Source organism: Dothidotthia symphoricarpi (assembly GCF_010015815.1).
Source record: "Dothidotthia symphoricarpi CBS 119687 unplaced genomic scaffold P153scaffold_8, whole genome shotgun sequence".
Classification (NCBI taxonomy): domain Eukaryota; kingdom Fungi; phylum Ascomycota; class Dothideomycetes; order Pleosporales; family Dothidotthiaceae; genus Dothidotthia; species Dothidotthia symphoricarpi.
Window position 1 is genome coordinate 985,131 of NW_022985015.1, and position 17,539 is coordinate 1,002,669.

At 54.1% G+C, this 17,539-nt stretch overlaps 5 protein-coding genes across 5 annotated transcripts; 4 read left to right on the plus strand and 1 right to left on the minus strand.

Moving 5' to 3' along the window:
* Positions 1-390: 390 nt before the first annotated feature.
* On the minus strand, positions 391-2,386 carry P153DRAFT_288601 (RNA polymerase II transcription factor-like protein; the record flags this gene model as incomplete). The annotated part of the gene is made up of 2 exons (XM_033663602.1): positions 391-2,201; positions 2,254-2,386. 2 exons carry the CDS (start codon positions 2,384-2,386, stop codon positions 391-393), a joined length of 1,944 nt encoding a protein of 647 aa, XP_033524896.1.
* Positions 2,387-3,041: 655 nt separating this feature from the next.
* On the plus strand, positions 3,042-6,755 carry P153DRAFT_366094 (2-oxoglutarate dehydrogenase-like protein E1 component). The gene is made up of 3 exons (XM_033667969.1): positions 3,042-3,289; positions 3,352-5,387; positions 5,440-6,755. Exons 1-3 carry the CDS (start codon positions 3,110-3,112, stop codon positions 6,353-6,355), a joined length of 3,132 nt encoding a protein of 1,043 aa, XP_033524897.1. The 5' UTR covers positions 3,042-3,109; the 3' UTR covers positions 6,356-6,755.
* A 508-nt stretch (positions 6,756-7,263) lies between these two features.
* Positions 7,264-9,043, plus strand: P153DRAFT_366095 (inositol phosphatase). The gene is made up of 4 exons (XM_033667970.1): positions 7,264-7,780; positions 7,836-7,908; positions 7,959-8,673; positions 8,727-9,043. Exons 1-4 carry the CDS (start codon positions 7,662-7,664, stop codon positions 8,858-8,860), a joined length of 1,041 nt encoding a protein of 346 aa, XP_033524898.1. The 5' UTR covers positions 7,264-7,661; the 3' UTR covers positions 8,861-9,043.
* Positions 9,044-9,538: 495 nt separating this feature from the next.
* On the plus strand, positions 9,539-14,093 carry P153DRAFT_338381 (uncharacterized protein). The gene is made up of 3 exons (XM_033665785.1): positions 9,539-10,139; positions 10,272-10,749; positions 10,797-14,093. The coding sequence occupies exons 1-3, from the start codon at positions 9,776-9,778 to the stop codon at positions 13,942-13,944; spliced, it is 3,990 nt and encodes a 1,329-aa protein (XP_033524899.1). The 5' UTR covers positions 9,539-9,775; the 3' UTR covers positions 13,945-14,093.
* Positions 14,094-14,732: 639 nt separating this feature from the next.
* On the plus strand, positions 14,733-17,080 carry P153DRAFT_356269 (polyadenylate binding protein; the record flags this gene model as incomplete). Its single annotated transcript, XM_033666634.1, has 2 exons — positions 14,733-16,894; positions 16,948-17,080. 2 exons carry the CDS (start codon positions 14,733-14,735, stop codon positions 17,078-17,080), a joined length of 2,295 nt encoding a protein of 764 aa, XP_033524900.1.
* Positions 17,081-17,539: the final 459 nt, after the last annotated feature.

The following is a 17,539-nucleotide window of genomic DNA, read 5'->3' on the forward strand; positions in this document are numbered from 1 at the left end:
TATTGGGTTCTGCTCAGCAAAAAGAAATACAACTGCCCATCTTGCGTCACTACCAAGGCCAAAAATAGCATAATGGCGGGACAGATCTTGTGCAGTGCTAGATCAACAAAAAAAACGGGATTATTGCATAAGTCTACGAAGAGCGAGAACTCTAGTAGCTCCTCCAAGGTCCAGCACTTGTTTCTTATATTGCGTAGATGTAATACTATATTAGTGTTGCCTTCCAGATCCCGATTCTACATCCACTTTTCATGGAGTTTGCTGTAGCTCTTCATATGTAAAGGGGTTCAGAATTGGCCGTGATCCATCAATAAATAAATTCATTAACCCCGTCGCTATGCAGAAATACAAGGATTGTCCCGTTTTGTAAAAGTTAGGCTGCGCCACGTCTCATGTTCCGTTTGATGGACCATTTTGGCTCAGCTGCTCTTGTAGAGCTTTCTGGTATTGACCACGTGCAGCATCAATAGCCCGAAACAAAGGCTCCACGATCTGGTTGACAGTGTTTGCCCCGCCTTTGATGGCGTTCGGGTCGAACCTCCTCTTCTTTCCGGTATGTTGGGTGTACACGTCGTTCTCTTTTTTCAGTCTCTCCACCTCTGCCGCTCGCTCACTTTCCGCGGCGTTGGCAACCGCTTTGATACGGTCAAGAGATCTGTCCAACGTTTCAATGAGCTTTGCTGCCTCATTGGCACGTTCCGGATCTCCGGAGTAGAACACAGCCCAGAAGTAGTGCAAGAATTCAACCGTGGTGTTATGGGTCATGGTCAAATTGTCAAGAGTTGATTCCGAAATGCCCAGTTTGAGAGCTTGTTCACTGATAGGGACGCTCTTAGAGAGTGAATAATCGTCGTCGTGCAAATGTCGCTTTTTGATAGCTGATAGGATTTGCGAAGTGGCTGCAATACGCGAAGTTTTGTTGCCAATTCTCTTGTTCTGTAGGGTCGCATTCTCTTCGTCACTGCTGCTGTCGTCATTGACACCTATCGTGGATTGCAGATTGACCCCAATGGCGTTATTCCGAGTTCCGCTGATCTCCCCGAAATCTTTTTGTATTGTCGATAGAACTTGGGCAGGAGTGCGTTTTGTGTACGTAGCGGCACTGCTCGAACTTTGCACGCTTTGCCCAGCGGAGAAGAAGCGGCTCTGGTCCTGAACTTTGAGGACTACTCTGTTGTCTTCAGCCGCACGCTGCAAATCCTGAAGCTGTAGCTCCTTGTAGGTCTCCTCGTCCAGTCCAGCGGGTGCATGACGATTGGCATCAGAGAGTGGGACCTGTTTCATCATTTTCTCACTCATTCGATTTAAGACACGCAAGATCGGCGCCTTCTCGTGATTTGCTGGTCTCATGGTGATATCGGGTCGGTTGCCTTGTTTTTGACTGTGATTCTGCTCGTTTCCCTCTACATTGATGAAATTTGGAATTGTGGAAACAAGCACCTGCTGTGACTCGTCCGCATTCTCGTCATACTTGAGGTACAGGTCAAGCTTGGGATCGTTGGGATGAGTGTCTGCAATGCGCTCGCCTTTGAGTTTCTTCATGAGCTTGCTATTCATGAAACGTTCCCAAAACTCGCCTTCCTTCATGGGAGGAACGTTTTCATTGTATGCCTTGTGGACGACTGTATGTTGCTTGAATATGAGTTGAATTTGCTCTTTGGTCAGGTTCAACGTCATACTACCGTTCACAAGCTTTGTTTTAACGACCGAAAGTACATTGTATGTTCCTGTTGCCTGTGATCTCTCAGTAGCATGCGACCTTAACATATGCACTCGAGTAGTCCAGAACTGGTTGGAGAACTGGCCTATCGAAACAGATTCGGGCTTCTCTTGAAGAGCTCGGTCGAAACGTTGTCGCAGCGCAGGACTCGTACTCAAGAGAGACATCTGAAGCTCCAGGTCTGCCAGCAGCTTTGTGTCATCGTATGTGTCTTCCTTGCCCCTTACGTCGGCTGTTGTTGTCTGAGCCACAACCATGGCAGCCGATGCGCCGCTACCGCCTCCAGCGGGAGCAGCTGGTAACACATGCTGCGACTTTGCCGCTTCGATCCACTTCCGCAATAAGCCAGTGATTGACTGCTGGTCGTCGCGGGCGGCGGCGGAGGTGAAAGTAAAGGTATGGTTGCCAGCCTGAGGAGACGGCTCTACTGCTACGATCTTGATGGACGCTTTGGCAGAGGTGGCGGGCGTCTGTTGAAGGTCTACGGGCAGTCAGTCGGCCGTCTCTAATTCTGTGACTGCAGTGAAGCCTACTTCCAATATCTGCGGTGGCTATCGACAAAGCAGCCGCACCGCTGGCAGCCTTCCATGACACACTCTTGCCGTCGGTGGACACAGAAATGGTACCATCCTGCTTTTTGTACTGAGCTGCCGCGTGGTCAGACATTTGAAGTTGGTGGAGAGTGCGGTAGTCAATCTGACGCGTTAAACCTCACACTGGGAAGCGCGGTACCGACTAGTCCTAATTTGGCTTCCCCAGATTTTGGCTCGGCACTCAGCACTCAGACTAGCAGGTTTATTGTGATACTCTCAAGACTGCCTAGTTACGTTGCCTGTGGCTGAGACATGCTTGCAATGAGCATGTTCATGTGCCGCGGGAAGACGACAGCTGATCGATATCGGTAAGTTACCTAATCGCATCTAAGACGCTTCGGCGCTGCGGATATGTTTTCCGCTTCCTGTCCTTACTCGCCGCGAGACGTCACAGCAGCGTACTGTTTTCAGTAGCTGTGGCGAATGGCCATGGAATTTGGGTTACAATTGGTCGGTTCTTTTATCCATATCGACTGTTCTTCTCTGGATACCAGTTACGGTTTGTATGCAGCGGTGTCGTCCATCAGGTAGTCATCGATGCATCAACATGTGCAATTCAAAATAGATGTCAAACGCAGCTGTGGTTGGAGATGTTTGAGGTATTTCTCAGCTGGCCTCTCAGAGCATGTCGTTTCTCGAGTGTGGCTGGTGGACAGCGTTGGGTTCTGGGCGCTAGTCCCGTGATCTGATCCGTGTGAACGCATAGAATGCCTCTTCGCCCTCGATCTCTTACAAGTGCCCGACGTCCTTTTGGATGACACCCATCCTCTCCTCCCCACTCGCCTCATAAACCATCATGTTGCGCATCCCACTGCGCCAGTGCTCCCGGCAGCTGCAGAGCTGTGCTGCGAGAGCAAGCCTTTCCACACTCGTCGGCTCGCCGGCCAGGTCTGCCATTTCGACATGTCGCAGGCCTCTTGCACTCGCCCAGCGCCGGGCGTATGCCCTCGCCGCTGAGGACACCAACAAGGGCGTGGTACGTGGCTCTGCTGTGCCTGAACGCTGGTGGTGATGGGTCCGCTGACCATGACCGCATAGGACCCCAACGACTCGTTCCTGCAGGGAAATACGGCCAACTATGTCGACGAGATGTACATGATGTGGAAGCAGGACCCCACGAGCGTTCACGTGTCGTGGCAGGTCTACTTCCGCAACATGGAGTCTGGCGACATGCCCGTCTCGCAAGCCTTCCAGCCGCCGCCTACCATCGTCCCCGGATCCACGCCCAACATCAGGCCGGGCCTAGGAATGGGGCCTGGCGAGGGCTCCGACGTCATGAACCATCTGAAGGTGCAGCTGCTCGTGCGCGCTTACCAGTCCCGTGGCCACCACAAGGCGAAGGTCGACCCTCTGGGCATCCGCACAGAAGCCGAGGAGTTTGGATACAGCAAGCCCCGCGAGCTCGAGCTGTCGCACTACAACTTCACCGAGAAGGACCTGGACGCGCAAATCGAGCTTGGCCCGGGTATCTTGCCACGCTTCAAGTCGGACAGCCGCATGACGATGACGCTAAGGGAGATTATCGCGACCTGCGAGCGCCTCTACTGTGGCTCATATGGTGTCGAGTACATCCACATTCCGGACAGAGAGCAGTGCGATTGGCTGCGTGAGCGCATCGAGGTCCCGACTCCTTTCAAATACTCGGTCGATGAGAAGCGCCGCATCCTGGACCGTCTTATCTGGGGCACCAGCTTCGAGTCTTTCCTGGCGACCAAGTACCCCAACGACAAGCGATTCGGTCTCGAGGGTGGAGAGAGTTTGATTCCTGGAATGAAAGCCTTGATTGACCGAAGTGTCGACTACGGAGTCAAGGACATCGTCATTGGTATGCCGCATCGTGGTCGTTTGAACGTCCTCTCCAACGTCGTCAGGAAGCCCAACGAGTCCATCTTCAGCGAATTTGCTGGAACCACTGAGCCTTCTGACGAGGGATCTGGAGATGTCAAATACCACCTAGGAATGAACTTCGAGCGTCCTACTCCCTCTGGCAAGCGTGTCCAGCTCTCCTTGGTCGCCAATCCATCCCATCTTGAAGCCGAAGACCCAGTCGTGCTAGGCAAGACCCGCGCTATCCTGCACTACAACAACGACGAAAAGGATGCCCGTACTGCCATGGGCGTTCTTCTACACGGTGACGCTGCCTTTGCTGGCCAAGGTATTGTGTACGAGACTATGGGCTTCCATCAGCTTCCTAGCTACCACACTGGTGGCACGATTCATTTGATTGTGAACAACCAGATTGGTTTCACTACGGACCCTCGTTTCTCTCGCTCGACCCCCTACTGCTCCGATATCGCCAAGGCGATCGATGCGCCCGTGTTCCATGTCAATGGCGATGATGTCGAAGCCCTCAACTTTGTCTGCCAGCTCGCAGCTGATTATCGTCACGAGTTCAAGAAGGATGTCGTGATCGACATGGTCTGCTACCGAAAGTCGGGTCACAACGAAACTGACCAGCCCTTCTTCACGCAGCCTTTGATGTACAAGCGCATTGCCGATCACCCGCAGACTCTCGACGTTTATGTTAAGAAGCTTCTGGCAGAAAAGACGTTCACGAAAGAGGATGTCGAGGAACATAAGGCCTGGGTTTGGGGCATGCTCGAGGAAAGCTTCAATCGCAGCAAAGACTATCAGCCGACGGCCAAGGAATGGCTTACATCTGCCTGGAACGGTTTCAAATCGCCTAAGGAACTCGCTACTGAGGTGCTTCCCCATTTGCCAACCGCTGTTGAGAAACCTCAGTTGGACTACATCGCAGAGAAGATTGGGAGTTCACCAGAAGACTTTACTGCGCACAAGAATCTGAAGCGTATCTTGGCTGGCCGAACAAAGACTGTCATCGAGGGCAAGAACATTGACATGGCTACGGCAGAGGCTTTGGCTTTTGGCACTCTTTGCATGGAAGGCCATCACGTCCGTGTTTCTGGTCAGGATGTTGAACGTGGTACATTCTCTCAGCGCCATGCTGTACTCCACGATCAAGAGACCGAGAAGACGTATACGCCCCTTCAAGATCTCGCCGATGACCAAGCTAGCTTCGTCGTTTCAAACTCTTCGCTTAGTGAGTTTGGAGTGTAAGTTCAATGTGGTCTTTCGCATTTGCAGTTCATGCTAACTTTCACTTAGTCTTGGGTTCGAATATGGTTACTCGCTTTCCTCGCCCAACGCTCTCGTTATGTGGGAAGCTCAATTCGGTGACTTTGCCAACAACGCTCAATGCATCATTGACCAGTTCATTGCCTCTGGGGAGACCAAATGGCTCCAGCGCTCAGGTCTTGTCATGAGCTTGCCTCACGGTTACGATGGCCAGGGCCCTGAGCATTCTTCCGGACGCATGGAGCGCTATCTACAGCTCTGTAACGAGGACCCACGTATTTTCCCATCGCCAGACAGGCTTGACCGTCAGCACCAGGACTGCAACATGCAAATTGCATACACGACAAAACCCTCAAACTTGTTCCACATCTTGCGCCGCCAAATGAATCGTCAGTTCCGCAAGCCTCTGATTCTCTTCTTTTCCAAGTCGCTGCTCCGACACCCAAATGCTCGTTCGAGCATTGAGGAGTTCACTGGTGATTCGCACTTCGAATGGATTGTCAAGGACCCCGCACACGAGACCGGCGAGATTGGTACAAACGAGGAGATCCAGCGTGTCATTCTTTGCACGGGTCAGGTCTACACTGCGCTCGTCAACGAGCGCAAGGCTCGCGACCTTAAAGATGTTGCCATCACTCGTGTTGAGCAACTCCACCCCTTCCCATGGCAGCAGCTCAAGGAGAACCTTGACTCATACCCCAATGCCCAGAACATCATCTGGTGCCAGGAAGAGCCGCTTAACGCGGGTGCCTGGAGCTTCACACAACCGCGAATCGAGACTCTGTTGAACGAGACAGAACACCATAACAGGCGACACGTTCTGTACGCAGGACGCAACCCCAGCGCCTCTGTTGCGACTGGTCTCAAGGCGTCTCATAAGAAGGAAGAGAAGGATCTTCTCGAGACGGCCTTCACGGTCAAGCAGGACAAGCTGAAGGGCGAGTAAATATGCGTTGAGGTGTAAGCAGGGGAATTTGCTTTTCTTCTTTTATTTCATTTAGCCTGATGCTTGCGGTACTTATTCCCCTTACTTTGCAACGATCCTGTCTCGACGTGAATCGGAGGATGCTAGGTACTACGGAAATTGGATTGGATGGGAACACATTTGCTGTACCTTTGCATGGTAAGGTGTGTATGTGTAGGAGTGTAGCATAAAATTTGGTTTACCTTGTTCAAGATTCTAGAGCCTCGATTGATCTCAACAACCGTTTCTCGTTTCACACGGCTAGCCAGCTCGGTGAGAGGTGTCCCGAGGAGGTGAATAGTCCAGGGCCACAGCTGGCTACGCCAGCCATCGGCATGCGTCGACTTTTCCGGAGAATCTGTTTGTGCACGAATATTATCCGGTTCAGCTTCGTGGAACGCGAGATATCATTGTCCCTAATACGTGAGACGTGCCTGTTGCAGACTTTAAGCTGTCAGAGGCTGCGGCGTACGAAGAGCGGCCTTATGAAAGCAAAATTCTTCCAACGCGCAAGACTTGACCCTCTGGATCCACAAGATTGTCGACTTGGGCTTCACGCGGGTGGCATCGTGATCTGAACGGAGATCCGCGGGCCGGAAGATGTCGGACAAATGTGACAATTCGCGCGCGGTCTTTTGTAAATTGCGAGATGAAAGTGCGCAGACACATTCTAAAGGTCCAGGTCTGAGGATAGTTACAGAACTATGTATTAGCAGATCAAAGGGCAAACATTTGTCAGAGCATGAAGACATGAACGCGCAGGTGTGCAGAGGCGAACTGATCGGTGGTGTTCCTTCCCGAATCGGCGTTGCATGAGTTGTACTGCCCCGCATTCTGCCCCTCCAAGCTATCCACACCTGCATCATCGCTCTACCTTTCACAAGCTTCCGCGACAAAACGCGTCAGTTGGCTTTTCCGCGAGACTGCTGGTAACAGTTCCCGCGAGATATGGCTAGAGCCTTGCACCCGGTGTATGTTGTGCTTATTTTTCCGCCGCGATTTGCTCCAATCCGGGGCCACTTTGCCGGTGATCGTGAGCCGAGGACAAGTTCCAAGTGCAACTTCCAGACACCGAACAGTGCTCCGCATGCCCGACTCTACCCTTATCCACTTGGACCCAGATCTGACTTCATAATAACATCCCCGTCTGCTCTCCGCGTCAACTGACCCTGACAAGTCTCCCCAATCCCCCAGTGCTACTCTTCTTCCCCAACTTGCCCACACCTGTTCCCACCTTATAGCCCTTACCATCTCAACCTCAACGGATACACAAGCTCTGATATAAGCGATGGCTACCAGCAACGATAGCCAGTCAGCCAAGAATGGCATCAACACTGAAATCATTACCCTTACACGGTTCCTCACAGAAGAGCAGACAAAGCACAAGGAAGCCACTGGAGATTTCACGTATGTGTTGAGTCCAGTTGATCAGGCGCACGAGGGGCTGATTTGGGTTTGATAGGCTTCTGTGTCATGCTCTTCAATTCGCATTCAAGAGTATTGCATACTACATCCGGAGAGCAACACTGATCAACGTACGCATTCCTCCCTGACTTCTCTACATAACGACAGCTAACTCCAACAGCTTACCGGTCTGGCCGGAGCTTCAAATTCCACTGGAGACGACCAGAAGAAGCTTGACGTGATCGGCGATGAGCTCTTTATCTCCGCCATGCGTTCCTGTGGACGTGTTCGATTCCTCGTTTCCGAAGAGCAGGAAGACCTGATTATGTTCGACGAGTACCCCGATGCGCGATATGCCGTAGCCTGTGACCCCATCGACGGGTCCTCTAACCTCGACGCTGGTGTTGCAGTCGGCACCATCTTCTCGATATACAAGCTGCCCGAGGGTGCAAAGGCAACTAAGGAGGACATGCTGAAGCCAGGCACAGAAATGGTCGCGTCAGGATTCACCATGTACGGTGCCTCTGCGCAATTAGTGCTGACAATGAGGGGTGGTAATGTCAACGGTTTTACCCTGGATGCCGCGTTTGGAGAGTTCATCTTGACGCATCCGGATATGAAGATCCCTAACAAGGATGCAAAGAAGATTTACTCGTGCAACGAGGGTAACTCGCTCTACTGGGAGGACCCGGTCAAGAACTGGGTCGAGTCGCTGAAGAACCCTGGGGATGGAGGCAAGCCATACAGCGCGAGGTACATTGGATCTATGGTGGCAGACGCGTATCGAACGCTGTTATACGGTGGTATCTTTGCGTACCCAGCGGATAAGAAGAGTCCCAAGGGCAAGCTGCGTATTCTGTACGAATGCGCGCCCATGGCTATGGTTTTCGAGAACGGTTCGTCTTGCCTTGTTTGTTGTGATAATTCACGGTTACTGACTATTCTTTAGCTGGCGGTCTCGCAGTCAACAGCAAGATGGTGCGCATGCTTGAAGTTGTTCCTGAGCACATCCACGACCGGTCTGGTATCTTCCTCGGCTCGAAAGACGAGGTACAGAAGGTCATCGACGCGCACAAAGCATAGGATATCAATTGGAGGAGCTGCGCGAATTCATGAATTGGGTTGCTTGTCAGCTAAAAGAAGAATGACCTTGGTTGATGGGGTGTTTGAGGACAGGCTTGGTAGTCTCCATACGCGGTAGTTTTCTTTTTTTGCAAGGGTCAAACGGAGCATTCAAGGCAGATGTAGTAATGACTTTCCTCCGCGCTCGACGCGTTAGTGTATGTGGTTCTTTGTGCTGCCAATGATATTCACTCTATCAATCCATGGAGTAACGCGCACTTTGAGGGCTTTAATGTCCGGTGTTATGCAGATGCAGGTGCTTGACATGGTGTTGCAACTGCTCTACAGCTATTTTTAGTCCAACGTGCAGGATGGACAAGCACCGCCAACACCGCTCACAAAGTGCTCCAGATAGTCCAACGCAGTGAAGATGTCACTACCAACGACTCCGCTTATCTGTAACAAAAGACCGTTACGTCTTTCGCGATCCTGATACCAAGAACAAAAGCACTGGAGCTGCACAACCCGCAACGCCTCATCCTGCGCTTAGCCGCCGACCTCAGATCACCAGGATAGACGCAGCTGCGATTCGCTGGACGAGCAAAGACAAGCTTCGTTAGAGTGCCAACCCTCGACGACTGCAGCCGTTTGGGGTTAGGAGGCACGACTCCACCACCCAGCCCTGCATCCTCATGTCCGTATCCATCCTGGCTGCTGGGCGACGAGGAGCGAATGGCGCGCCCACAACGTCGCCCTGCCGTCCCACCTCACGTCGGACGGTCACAGCATGAACCAGGATCTGTGGGTCTCTGGGCAGGCATGAGGTGACCAACCCCTTCTAGTGCTGCACGCTTTGTGAAGCCGCCCCGAGCATCGACGTCGGATTCGCCGTCGCCGTCGCTGGAACCGCCGGGCGTCAAGCCGCAGGTGGTCGCCATGTCCTCTGAGCACTATCCCGCGCCGCCTCCTCTGCGACGAGCTGCAGTGCGACCGCCGCCCCTCATCACAACGGTTTTTGCACCGCAACAAGCAACGCCGTACCTGCATGGCCAGCTACAAACAACGGCGAGTGCGACGACTCTGAGCGTGCCCTACTCGCCCTTTGCCCCCAACTCGCCCTCGACGTATGCCCCGTCGCCCGTGCCGGCCTCTCCTATGGCAATGAGGAACGCGCCGTCAGTGCCTTACAACCCGCAGCAATGGAGTCGCAATGGCCTGGCGAGCGGACAGCATGTCCCTCACGCGGCCACGCAGACGCCCATCGCGCCTGCCCGCCCCCATAATCTCACGGGAATGGAAGGTACATATAACTTTTCTCCAGCATCCATAAGCCATGTAGCCTCTGAAATCTCAACGAATGCGCCGCGCCGTTTCTTCCATGTCTACTCAATATCTCTCAGCAATGACACGAAGTGATGCTAAGTGCTTCTAGCCGCGATGCCCTCACCCCCTCCTCCGTACTCGCCTGCCCAAAGCCAGACGCCGTCGCAGAGCGTCAATTCATCGCCGCATCTGGCGAACAGAGCATTTCCTCAGACCCATCCCCATGCCCTCTCTCACGTCCATCCACCGCCACCGCCGCCATCGTCGGGTACACCGCCCTCCGCGCGAGCACGAGCACGACCAGTATCAGCATATCCTAGTCGTCCGGCGTCGATGATAATGCCGTCGAGTGCAACCAGCATGATCTCGAATCAGCAGTTCCCCCCTCCCCCTCCAAGGAATGGGAAGGAACGATCAGTGTCTCGGGACAAGCTGTCTTCCAAGTTCAGTCTGTCATCTTTTAGAAACCGGAACAACGATCTCAGTCCTGGACCGAGCGCCATCGAGTCTTTGCAGATTAACACATCCGATGCTCTTCAGCGACCACCAGCTTCTCCCGGGTTGCTTGCTGATCGTGCTTCGTCGCAGTAGGTCCACTCAATCCATAGGTGACTAACGACTGACGTTGTTGCAGCTATACGCCGACCGCGTTTCCAGAGCGTCGATGGAGTCCAGAACACCAGTCACCCCTTGTTGCTCCTGCTTCTCGAAGAGCAGCCTCAGCTGGAATACTGGGCCATGGCACAGAAACGCGGACGCCAATCGACGAATCACCCATGATTCCTCAGGGAGGTTGGGGTCCCGGTATGGCGTTACCACCTCCCCCGCCTGGCCCACCTCCACCTAGCTCGAGATCGCATAGTATTGGGCCCGGCGTTGGGTCGAGCCGCAATCTGAACCTTCTCTCTTCGCCTCCAACACGAAGACCCGGCCAAACCACACTAGGACCCATCCCCCCAACACCTCAGGGCTGGCAGGATGAGCCATCGCGTACGCGATCGAAGTCTCCAATGCCTTTGCGTATTGACACAAGTCCGGAAGCTTCTCGTTATCGGAAGCCATTCGCGCCAGGCATAGAGAACGAAGATGTTTCCATCACGTCAGGACCTAGCTCATCTTCGCATTCGAGTGGCACCCTCTACCGTGCACCGCAGCGCGAGCATAGCACTCGAAGCATCCGTGAGCGTAGAAGTGAGAGTCGTGTTGCACGTGAACGCATTGAACCTAGCAACAACCCATGGGCCCAAGATTTGGAGGTAGCATCAACAAAGCCTGCTAATCTGGATTTGGGTACGTCAGAAGGTGGGTTGAATCGTCGCGGTGCTGTCACCAAGAGCACCCCAAGAAGCGGCGGGGGTATACGTTCACCGAGGAGCTCGCATTTGCTTGACGATCCAGGATCCTCGAATTCGACTCCGCGAAACCCCACATATCAAAGAAATGTATCGGGTGCAGCACCGACTCCACCATTTTCGCCAGGTACGGCTCATCAACACCAAAAGCCTTTGGTATTGGTCTCGTCAAAGACTCTTCCTACTCCACCGCTGCGATCGTATGGTGACCCAATTGAAGCAGTTCTGACGATTCGTTCAGACGCGGCGAACCGATCAACTTCGAAACCGCCGAAATCGAGGGTCGAAGACGTTTCTGCAAGCACGCCGAAACCGCTAGGCCGTGACAGTCTTGCCCGAGCATCCATCAAGCGTCATCAGCAATTCATAGAAAGGGAGATGACGGCCGAAACTGATCAAGAGAGGCTAGAGCTGTTTGCCGAATTCATCGTGAACGAGTCTAGGCTTCGCCGTGACCTGTACTCTGGTGCTTTTGACGCAATGGCTGGAGACATTATGGATTTGACAAGAGACTTGTGGCGCTCATACAATAATACAGGGAGAAGATCAGCGACACCAAGTGCCCAAGGAACTCCGTTATTACTGAGTGGTAGAAGATCGCAAGCATCTCTTGCTGGCGAGTCTCCAGACACGAGGCTTACTGACTCGATTCCTACGACGGCTGCCAGTCCTGCGTCCTCAATGGGGAATTTTACTCCGCGCACTGAGCCTGCGTCGCCCTCCAGCGCAGCTAGTCAAAAAGCGCGTGAGATATCCTGGGGCAACAATTATCACCCTTCGCTATCGCCCATTCCAAGCATGAATGTGAGCACGGTTGCTGATGAGGAGGGCTCTAGAGGCCGATCGGCAAGTCGGTGGTGGGAGAGCGATGGCAGTTCTTCAGGGGTCGGCGGTGGTAGACGACTGGAGAGAAGCAAACGGGAATCAAAGTACATGGGTGTTCTTCCTAGGGATAGTCGCGAGCATCTACAATGGGATGACGAGGATCAGGCCACGCCACGACTCGGAGCAAGCTCTAGGAACATCCAAAACTACGGACCCAATGAGTATCCTCCGGAAAAGGTTGGGTTTCATGAAGAGGAGTCGCAAGGGCAATCTCAGCAGTCATGTGGGCATTATTCGATGTTCAGCTCAGCAACATTGGATTCACACAAGCTTGATGTTTCAAGACTTGTCACTTTGCCGCCTGCGTATCCGCGTCATCATCCTGCTGTCAACAACAGTCACCCTGATTTAGCGACTATTCGTAGTAGCCTGCGCACCCTGTCGGATTTGCAAGATGTCAAGACAACCAAGGCTGCATTCAGAACAAAATTCGACTTGCAAAGGGAACAAGAGAGTACTTCACTCAAGGATAGAAGAGTAGAGTTGCACAATAACATTCAAGACAATGTACGGAATGGCGTCATGAGCTTTGCGGACGCGGCCAAAGCGGATGCGGATTTCGAAGGTCGCGAGCAACGGCGCGCACAAGACATGGTGCAGAACGTCTTCGACTCTTTCCAGAAAGACGTCGCCAACCCACTTCATGCTATGTTCTGCGAGCGCATTACCAAGGTGACGGCATCGATAGAGCACCTCAGGGGACGATTGTCTAGCGAGGCTCAAGAGCTCAACCCAAATCAAACGCAAGAGGAGGGCGACGAGAAGCCGGAACTTTTGGAGATGCTTACACTGTTGAAGTGGTTATTCGAAATGCGAGAGCAGCTCCACAAGGAGATGTTTGAACTGGAGGACGAGCGGAACGATTTGTACCGGGACGTTATCGTTTTGCCTTATATTCAAGCGAAGAACGATCAGAAGGTGAAGGAAGCCATGGATTTCTTCCGCCGTGACGCGCAAGATCGCAAGGTGTTGTTTGAGAAAGAGATACTGAAGCGGTGCGAGAGGTTCTTGGATGTCATCGAGCAGAACGTAACTAGAGGTGTCGAGACACAGCTATCGGCGTTCTGGGACATTGCACCTGGACTGCTCGCGGTCGTGCAAAAGGTACCCCAGCGACTAGACGGCTGCGACGTCCTGATTCCTCCGCAGGAGTATGATGAGACGCCAGCATATCGCGAGTTTCCGTTACAGTACCTTTACACCCTTTTGGCGCATGCAGGTCGTTCCGCATATCAGTTCATCGAATCGCAAACCAACCTGCTCTGCTTGTTGCATGAGGTCAAAACAGGCGTCATGGTCGCGGGTTCGCGACTTCTTGAGACACAGAGGCTGCTGGAAGGGGAAGATCTGGCTGGCGTGGACCAGGAGATGAAGGCTATCAGGGCGGATGAGGAGCAGCGGTTGACGGATGATTTGAAAGAAAAGGTCGGTCTTGTGGAGAGCCAATGGGGTGAGGCTCTTGGTCAAGGGCTGGAAGATTGCAAGACGATGGTGGAGAGTTACCTCACGGGACAAGGCGGATGGGACGATAGTTTGAGGGAGTAGGCGTGGGACAGTTGGGCAGGCTTTTTGGATGATTTCGCGCTTTTGGATGAATACCCGTCTCTGCTGGTATTTGGTGAGATTAAAATGCTTGGTCAGATCAAATGAACTTGGGTAGACGCAGCTTGGTCGGAACGAATGCTGCTGTCGAGATACATCTTGATGACTGTTGTTCTCGCAAGACGTGCTGGGCCTCGTTTTCTATTGAGGCGATGCAAAGCCGTGACCAGACCTTCCTCCTATGCCTTTGACGTCACTGCCTGTTCCGTTTGCGCTCCTCCTGGCCTTGTTCGAGGTGCAGCAAGGCTCTTTCATTCACGCGGGCGGTGCCATCCCGGTTAGGCCTGGCGGGCGCACGGACCGACGACACAGAAAGCGCCCGCCAAAGAAATAAAATGCCTTTTGACCTCAGCCTCTCTCCACCCAACCGCTTATCACCCAACTACACCAAACAGTTCTCTCTGCCCGGTTCCCTAGCGGAGTGCACATAACAGAAAAAGCCACAAAAAAATACAGAAAACTACAAAAAAGCCCGTCCGCCGACCGCCCGCCTTGGTCAACTGCCTGTCGCTTGCTCTCCGCCCGGTCTTTTGCTCCAGGTAGAACGAAGCAGCGCGCCCTCTGCCTGCCCTCTTCGTCTCCCGCACGCACCGTGTCAGCCCGCAACCTGTCAGCCGCCCAAGGTGAGTGCCCAGTCCTGGCGTGCAAGCGAGCGCACCTGCACCTCGCGGCCGCTGCTCCTGCCCGCAAAATTCACACGGCCCCGCTAACACGCCGGCCAGACAGACAAGATGTCTTCCGAAGCCGCCAACTCGACGTCGCCCGTCCAGGACGGTGCTGCTGAGCCCAGCGTCGCCCAGATCGACACCAGCGTCCCCGCCGCCCAGGGCGATGCCCCCACCCCCACGACGGCCGCGCCCGCCCACCAGAACTCTGCGTCGCTCTACGTCGGCGAGCTCGACCCCTCCGTCACCGAGGCCATGCTCTTCGAGCTGTTCTCGTCCATCGGCCAGGTCGCCTCGATCCGTGTGTGCCGTGACGCCGTGACGCGTCGCTCGCTCGGCTACGCCTATGTTAACTACAACAGCTCTGAGGACGGCGAGAAGGCCCTCGAGGAGCTGAACTACACCGTCGTCAAGGGCAGGCCCTGCCGCATCATGTGGTCCCAGCGCGACCCCGCCCTGCGCAAGACCGGCCAGGGCAACGTCTTCATCAAGAACCTCGACCACGCCATCGACAACAAGGCTCTCCACGACACCTTTGCCGCTTTCGGTAACATCTTGAGCTGCAAGGTCGCTCAGGACGAGACGGGCAGCTCCAAGGGCTACGGCTTCGTCCACTACGAGACCGCCGAGGCTGCCAACAACGCCATCAAGCACGTTAACGGCATGCTTCTGAACGAAAAGAAGGTCTTCGTCGGTCACCACATCCCCAAGAAGGAGCGCATGAGCAAGTTCGAGGAGATGAAGGCCAACTTCACCAACATCTACGTCAAGAACATCGACCTGGATGTCAGCGATGACGAGTTCCGTGACCTCTTCGAGAAGCACGGCGACATCACCTCTGCCTCGATTGCTCGCGATGAGCAGGGCAAGAGCCGTGGCTTCGGCTTTGTCAACTACATCAGGCACGAGGCTGCATCCGTCGCTGTCGACACCCTCAACGACACCGACTTCCGTGGCCAGAAGCTCTACGTTGGCCGTGCGCAGAAGAAGCACGAGCGCGAGGAGGAGCTGCGCAAGCAGTACGAGGCGGCCCGCATCGAGAAGCAGTCCAAGTACCAGGGTGTCAACCTGTACATCAAGAACCTTGGCGACGAGGTCGACGATGAGAAGCTCCGCGACATGTTCACTCCTTTCGGCACCATCACATCGGCCAAGGTCATGCGTGATGCTATGCCTGCCGAGCGGTCCGACTCCCCGTCCGACGAGAAGAAGGACGACAAGGAGGAGAAGACCGAAGACAAGGAGGAGGAGAAGCCAGAGGAGAAAGAGGAGAAGAAGGAGAGCGAGGACGAGGCCAAGGAGGGTTCCTCTGACGAGAAGAAGGAGGAGACCAAGGCTGGCGACAAGGTCACCATCAAGGGCGAGAAGAAGATTCTTGGTAAGAGCAAGGGTTTCGGGTTCGTCTGCTTCAGCAACCCCGATGAGGCCACCAAGGCCGTCACAGATATGAACCAGAAGATGTTTGACGGCAAGCCTCTCTACGTTGCTCTCGCCCAGCGCAAGGAGATCCGCAAGAACCAGCTCGAGGCTACCATCCAGGCCCGCAACCAGCTCCGCATGCAACAGCAACAGCAGCAGCAGTTCGGTGCCATTCCCCAGATGTTCATTGCTCCTGGTCAGCAGCCCATGATGTTCCCCCCCAACGCTCGTGGACAGATGCCCTTCCCTGCCGGCATGCCTGGCCAGCAGGGTGGTCGTGGCGCTGGCTTCCCTGGTGGAATGCCTCAGCAAGCTGGCCGTGGTGGACCGAACGCTCAACAGATGCCCCCAATGTACATGCCACCTGGCATGGCCCCTGGTGCTTTCCCTCCGTACATGAACCCTCAGTACCTGCAGTTGGCCCAGGCTGCTCAACAGGCGATGGGTGGTCGTGGCGGACGTGGTGCTGGCCCTATGGCCCCTATGCCTGGTATGCCTCAGGCTCAGATGGCCGGTGTCCCTGGTATGCGTGGCGGTCAAGGCTTCCCTCAACAGGGTGCTGGTCGTGGTGGCATGCCCCAAGGCCGACCTGGTCAGCCTCCCATGCCTGGCTTCCCTCAGGGTGGTCGTCCCGCTACTGGCGGCCCTGCTGGAGTTGACATGTCTACACTCAACAACGCTCCTCCGGGTCAGCAGAAGCAGATGCTCGGCGAGGCTCTCTACCCCAAAATCCACGAGATGCAGCCCGAACTGGCTGGCAAGATCACCGGTATGCTCCTTGAGATGGACAACAGCGAGTTGATCAACCTGTACGTATACCCATAACCATTCGCGCCATTGTCCTGATTACTGACTTTCTTAGCACCTCCGATGAGTCCGCTCTTCGTGCCAAGGTCGATGAGGCTATGAGCGTCTATGATGAATATGTCAAGAACAAAGACGGTGAGGGCGAGAAAGAAGCTCCCAAGGAAGAGCCCAAAGAAGACAAGGCTTAAACTTTCTACAGTTGTCGCCGAGTAGGACTCGCTCCTTGTCACTCTTGATCGGCCGCAAGTTACGATGGTCCGATAAATGTCTCTCTTCGGCGAATGGCGCATGGCTTACGATTTCTTCTCCTGATGGACGGCTTCACGACCGTTTATGCCCAAAAGTTCTCTGACGATTTTTCGACGCGGCTTTCTCCCCCCGCCTTTTTTTTCCCAACAGTCGACTCCTTCACTGGACGTTGACTGGCACCCTGATCTCGATTCACCGAGCAGGGTCTTTCTTTCCGGTTTCTTCGAAGTTGCGTTATGTTATAGATGGGCAGGTCTGCGATGATAAGCGATATGAGTATGGGTGGATTTTGCAGAATTTGATACCTCACAGCAGCCTGATCAGTGGGCTGGCTTTACCTTTGGGTTTTCCCGTTTTCGACCGGAAGGGTTAATGATGGCGGATGGCATGGTGGATGG

What these genes read in the sequence shown, in the direction of transcription:
- P153DRAFT_366094 (XM_033667969.1), top strand. Translation starts at nt 3,110, where the DNA reads ATGTTGCGCATCCCACTGCGCCAGTGCTCCCGGCAGCTGCAGAGCTGT. An exon ending in AGGACACCAACAAGGGCGTG is followed by an intron (nt 3,290 to 3,351) that starts GTACGTGGCTCT and finishes ATGACCGCATAG; the next exon opens with GACCCCAACGACTCGTTCCT. An exon ending in TCGCTTAGTGAGTTTGGAGT is followed by an intron (nt 5,388 to 5,439) that starts GTAAGTTCAATG and finishes ACTTTCACTTAG; the next exon opens with TCTTGGGTTCGAATATGGTT.
- P153DRAFT_366095 (XM_033667970.1), top strand. Translation starts at nt 7,662, where the DNA reads ATGGCTACCAGCAACGATAGCCAGTCAGCCAAGAATGGCATCAACACT. An exon ending in GGAGAGCAACACTGATCAAC is followed by an intron (nt 7,909 to 7,958) that starts GTACGCATTCCT and finishes TAACTCCAACAG; the next exon opens with CTTACCGGTCTGGCCGGAGC. An exon ending in GGCTATGGTTTTCGAGAACG is followed by an intron (nt 8,674 to 8,726) that starts GTTCGTCTTGCC and finishes ACTATTCTTTAG; the next exon opens with CTGGCGGTCTCGCAGTCAAC.
- P153DRAFT_338381 (XM_033665785.1), top strand. Translation starts at nt 9,776, where the DNA reads ATGTCCTCTGAGCACTATCCCGCGCCGCCTCCTCTGCGACGAGCTGCA. An exon ending in TAATCTCACGGGAATGGAAG is followed by an intron (nt 10,140 to 10,271) that starts GTACATATAACT and finishes AAGTGCTTCTAG; the next exon opens with CCGCGATGCCCTCACCCCCT. An exon ending in GCTGATCGTGCTTCGTCGCA is followed by an intron (nt 10,750 to 10,796) that starts GTAGGTCCACTC and finishes ACGTTGTTGCAG; the next exon opens with CTATACGCCGACCGCGTTTC.